This window comes from Dryas octopetala, chromosome 5, assembly GCF_963921425.1.
Source record: "Dryas octopetala chromosome 5, drDryOcto1.1, whole genome shotgun sequence".
NCBI lineage: Eukaryota > Viridiplantae > Streptophyta > Magnoliopsida > Rosales > Rosaceae > Dryas > Dryas octopetala.
The window spans coordinates 11,804,371-11,808,246 of NC_141370.1; the positions used below are offsets into that span (position 1 = coordinate 11,804,371).

The 3,876-nt window shown below is 44.4% G+C and overlaps 1 protein-coding gene across 1 annotated transcript; it reads right to left on the bottom strand.

Moving 5' to 3' along the window:
* Positions 1–409: 409 nt before the first annotated feature.
* On the bottom strand, positions 410–2,565 carry LOC147284325 (putative N-acetyltransferase HLS1). The gene is made up of 3 exons (XM_086244757.1): positions 1,924–2,565; positions 1,641–1,810; positions 410–1,468 (listed from the first exon to the last, which is right to left on the bottom strand). Exons 1-3 carry the CDS (start codon positions 2,101–2,103, stop codon positions 604–606), a joined length of 1,215 nt encoding a protein of 404 aa, XP_086100883.1. The 5' UTR covers positions 2,104–2,565; the 3' UTR covers positions 410–603.
* Positions 2,566–3,876: the final 1,311 nt, after the last annotated feature.

Below are 3,876 nucleotides of genomic sequence, written 5' to 3' on the forward strand. Positions count from 1 at the left end.
ATTAGTAGTACACATCCCATAAAAGGCTATACAAAAAGACAACTTTACCCTCCTCATTTGGACACTAGTACGAGTCCATTCCAAGCATTTAATATTCCCACTACCCTTAATTGGAAAGAATGAAAGATACTAATAAGAACCTAATTAACCAAAAAGTGAATAAGCAAAAGCTCCCCCTCCTAGCATATAATCAAGGACAAATGATATGGTATGGACCTAAGAGAAGATTTGGGGAAAAGAGAAAAATAAAGCCTTAAGCTAAGCTCTTTCTTTTGCATGCACAAATTCAAAGGGGATATTCGGAATGACACATGATCTTCTCAATCTCATAGAGATCACAGAGAACCGTTTGGAAAGTAGAAAAGCAAAGCCCAGAGATAAACTAAGGCCGCGTTTGGCTACAAGAGGATCTAAAAAGCCACATTCATTTACAAAAGTTACATGGCCAAAAAAAGGTTGGGGGGTAAATTGCATATTCCCTTTTACATCTAATTAATATCCATATCTTCCTCTCCTTCTTTCACACCCCCAACATTGCTTAATCTACCCAAAAAAGAAAAAAGAGTCACAGGGACTCGCAACTAATTTGGATTCTTCACGTAATTAGACCTCTCTGGGGTCAACGAAAATGGACGCGCCAGGTGGCGACTTAGTCCAGTCACCGACCGAGCCGTCACTGTAGTCCTCCCCGAGCCGCTTGATGCACCACAGGTCCTCGGCGCACGATAGCCTCTTCCAGTGCGGGATTCCAAACTTGAGCGGTTCGCAACTCGACACCTCCGTGGCCACCACCCCGCACCCGCGCTCCTTCGCCAGGTTGTGCGCGTGGCCGCAAAGCGATTTGACAAACTTCTCCGCGCGTGGGCCGGACCCTCCCAGCCCATACAGAAAGTGCGCCCCGAAAGGCCTGAACAGCTCGGGCACCGAAGGCAGCCGGAGAAACGGAAACGCCCGGTCCACGATCCGAGTCGTTTTGGCGAGCGTGCGTTTCACTCGCGACGCGCCGCGTACCTCGAGCGTGAAAACATCCTTACAGTTCCAGACGCTCAGAACAGCCCATGACTCGGGCGGGTCGGCTAAAAACCGCTCCGACCCGGGCCAGGTATTGACATCAAAAGTGCCACGTGGCACAGCCAGAAAAGTGCCGAGGCTGAGGTGGTTGTTGAGGACGGCGTCAATGTCGCGGGGGAAGAACTCGGTAGTGGCGAAGCGGCGGCGGTAGAGCGACTCGGCGTCGTTGGGGGCGAGTTTGAGGACGGTGACTCGGGACGAGACCCTGACTCGGTGAGCGAACACGGGGTTGACGAGGATGGAGGGCGTACGGAACTTGGAGTAGCCGCATTTGTCGGTGAAGAGCTTGACGGAGGCCTGGTTGTCGTTGTCGGTTGCTATGTAAGAATATTCAGCGCCATTTTCTCCGAACCACTCCTCCACTCTACGCACCAGCTGCAACCCTATTCCCATCCTCCTGTGCACACCACCACACCCAATCAAAAGTCATAACCCAAATTCAGTAGGGGTAATAGCTATGTTTTTTCTTCCGAAAAATAAAAAAGATTAATTCAATTAAATATTTTTTTTTTGTTTGAAAAGGTGGAAAATGAAAAGTTCAAAGTTGGGGATTAAAATATGGAAAATACCTGTGAGAAGGAGAGACACGGAGGCCTAAGATGTAAGCGAGTTTGGTATAAACAGGTTTGACAGGGTCGTCGTTTTTTCCATTTTTTGAGAGCTTCTTGCCGCATGTAACGGTTTTGATGCAACCCCTAATCATACCCACTATCTCTTTCTCTTCTCCCATCTCAGCCACCTACACATACATATTCAAATACATATCAGCTTTGCTTTTCTGTTTAGTGAAAAGGTTGATGAAATTTTAATTCTAATTGTTGTGATTAAGAATAATATTATTATTGTTGTTACCAGCATGAGGAAGGCAGGAGAGTTGCGGACTCTGCAAATTGGGTCACCCAAGAGGTCGGTGAAGAGGGAAAGCTCGCCGCTGGGACCCACCTCGCACCTCCTCTCTACCTCTTCGACCCCTGAACAGTCTTTGTTTGGGTCGAACTCTCTCACCACTATAACCCTCTTATCCTCTACCATACTGACAATACACTCCGAACCCAGAAACCCAGCAAGAACACAAGGAGCTAGCTAGGCTTGTACAATATCACTGTGCTTGTGTTTGAGCTATGAAGAGGGTATGTGTATATATAGGAATAGAAGAGGCTTGAATCAAGCGGTCGCAGCTTTTTCAAGGCTGCATATATAACGTGAGGTGTAAGCAAGAAAAAACTGAGCTAGAGCTTCGAAATTGGAGAAATTAAAACGGAGAAGAGAGGAGAGGGCACAGTTTAACAGCTAGGTAGAGCTAGCGGCCTCATCATATGCCCTCTCATATAGCATCTCAAATCATATATAGGGTAGAGGCTGCTGAGGGTCCCTCAAAAACTCCCAAACAAAATTAAATTAAATTAAATTAAACAAAAAAACAAAAGACCAAAGGTTCGGATTGGGATGGGACTAATTGGCAGGGAGAAAAGGAAGGGGCCGTTAAGCTTCTTCGTCTCCTTTTTTTTTTTTTCTCTTACTTAGGTGGTGAGTAGATCATCGTTGCAGAGTTACAAGTGCTCTTATGCTGCCCCTTTAAATACCTGATTTTTGGGCTTTTCCTCTCTCTAGAATCCTCACCTTTTTTTATTTTTTTATTTGTTATATATATCTTCACTCACTCTCTCACAAGCCCACCCTTGATTAATTGTCTTTTTATCTCTTTTCTCTTCTGTCCCTGTCTCCATTTAGCTTTTTAAGTTCTCTCTCTTTCTTTATCCAGAACTAGCACTAACAGTATATAGTACACTAATACTAGCAGTAATAATAATGGGGAAGAAAAAACTATAAATTCAAAAATAAAATAAAATAAAGATGGAAATAAATCATAACGAAAAAGAAGAAAAAAAGAAAATGGCGGCTATGGCTGCGCGCAGTCTTGTGGGTGTTATTCACTTTGGTTTTAATCATTTATTTCTACGGAAGTAGGCGTTGCCATCATGACCCCATTTGTAATCATTATCTTTACAATTTAATCCCTTTTTCTCTATCATCCGCACCATCCATGACCATACATGACCATCCATCATCATCATGGACGTGCCTTGAGTCCTTGACAGTTGACACACTCGACGCGTGAAATACAATGCTTGATGTATCATGCCATGCGTATGAGTCCATCAGACTAATGTTTTTTTTTCCAAAAAAAAAAAAACAGTGAGATTCCAATTTTCTAACGGAAGCGAAAATCGGTGACGTGGCGCAATGGGCACCGTCTGTTAGGTGAGGCAACTCCCTGGATTTTCAGCCGTCGGATTTTTATTGCTGACTGCCTACTACTGATAGGACTCTGAGTGAGTAGTGATCAGTGAGTGCTGCCCCTGCAAAAGCGGTTTTCCTCATCATCATCATCAATGTGGACTGACGGCTAGGATTGACGGCTAGGATCGCATCAATCACGGACAGCGCAGTGCTACATACTCGATGGCCCAGCCTAGGCTGCTGATCATGTCAAATTTTACAGCCTAACGAAATAGACGTCTTGATTGGAATCAAATCTTGGCCGTTGGATTCGGATTTTTGGTAGGATGCACAGTGCGGAGGATGGACTGCCGCAGTACCCAAATGTTGCCGCTTTGGGTTGGCAAGCGTTTGATTGCATGCAAAAAACGGTTTCGACAATGATTGGGTAATTCAAAAGAAGTGGACACGTCGCCATAAATTGGGTCTACAATTTAATACATGCATTGGGCTTTCGAATTAACAATTTATTATTCAATCATTTTTCTCTTAAAGCTTGGTATAATTATATGGCTTATTCATACC

What these genes read in the sequence shown, in the direction of transcription:
- LOC147284325 (XM_086244757.1), bottom strand. Translation starts at nt 2,103, where the DNA reads ATGGTAGAGGATAAGAGGGTTATAGTGGTGAGAGAGTTCGACCCAAAC. An exon ending in CTCCTGCCTTCCTCATGCTG is followed by an intron (nt 1,811 to 1,923) that starts GTAACAACAATA and finishes ATGTATGTGTAG; the next exon opens with GTGGCTGAGATGGGAGAAGA. An exon ending in CGTGTCTCTCCTTCTCACAG is followed by an intron (nt 1,469 to 1,640) that starts GTATTTTCCATA and finishes TGGTGTGCACAG; the next exon opens with GAGGATGGGAATAGGGTTGC.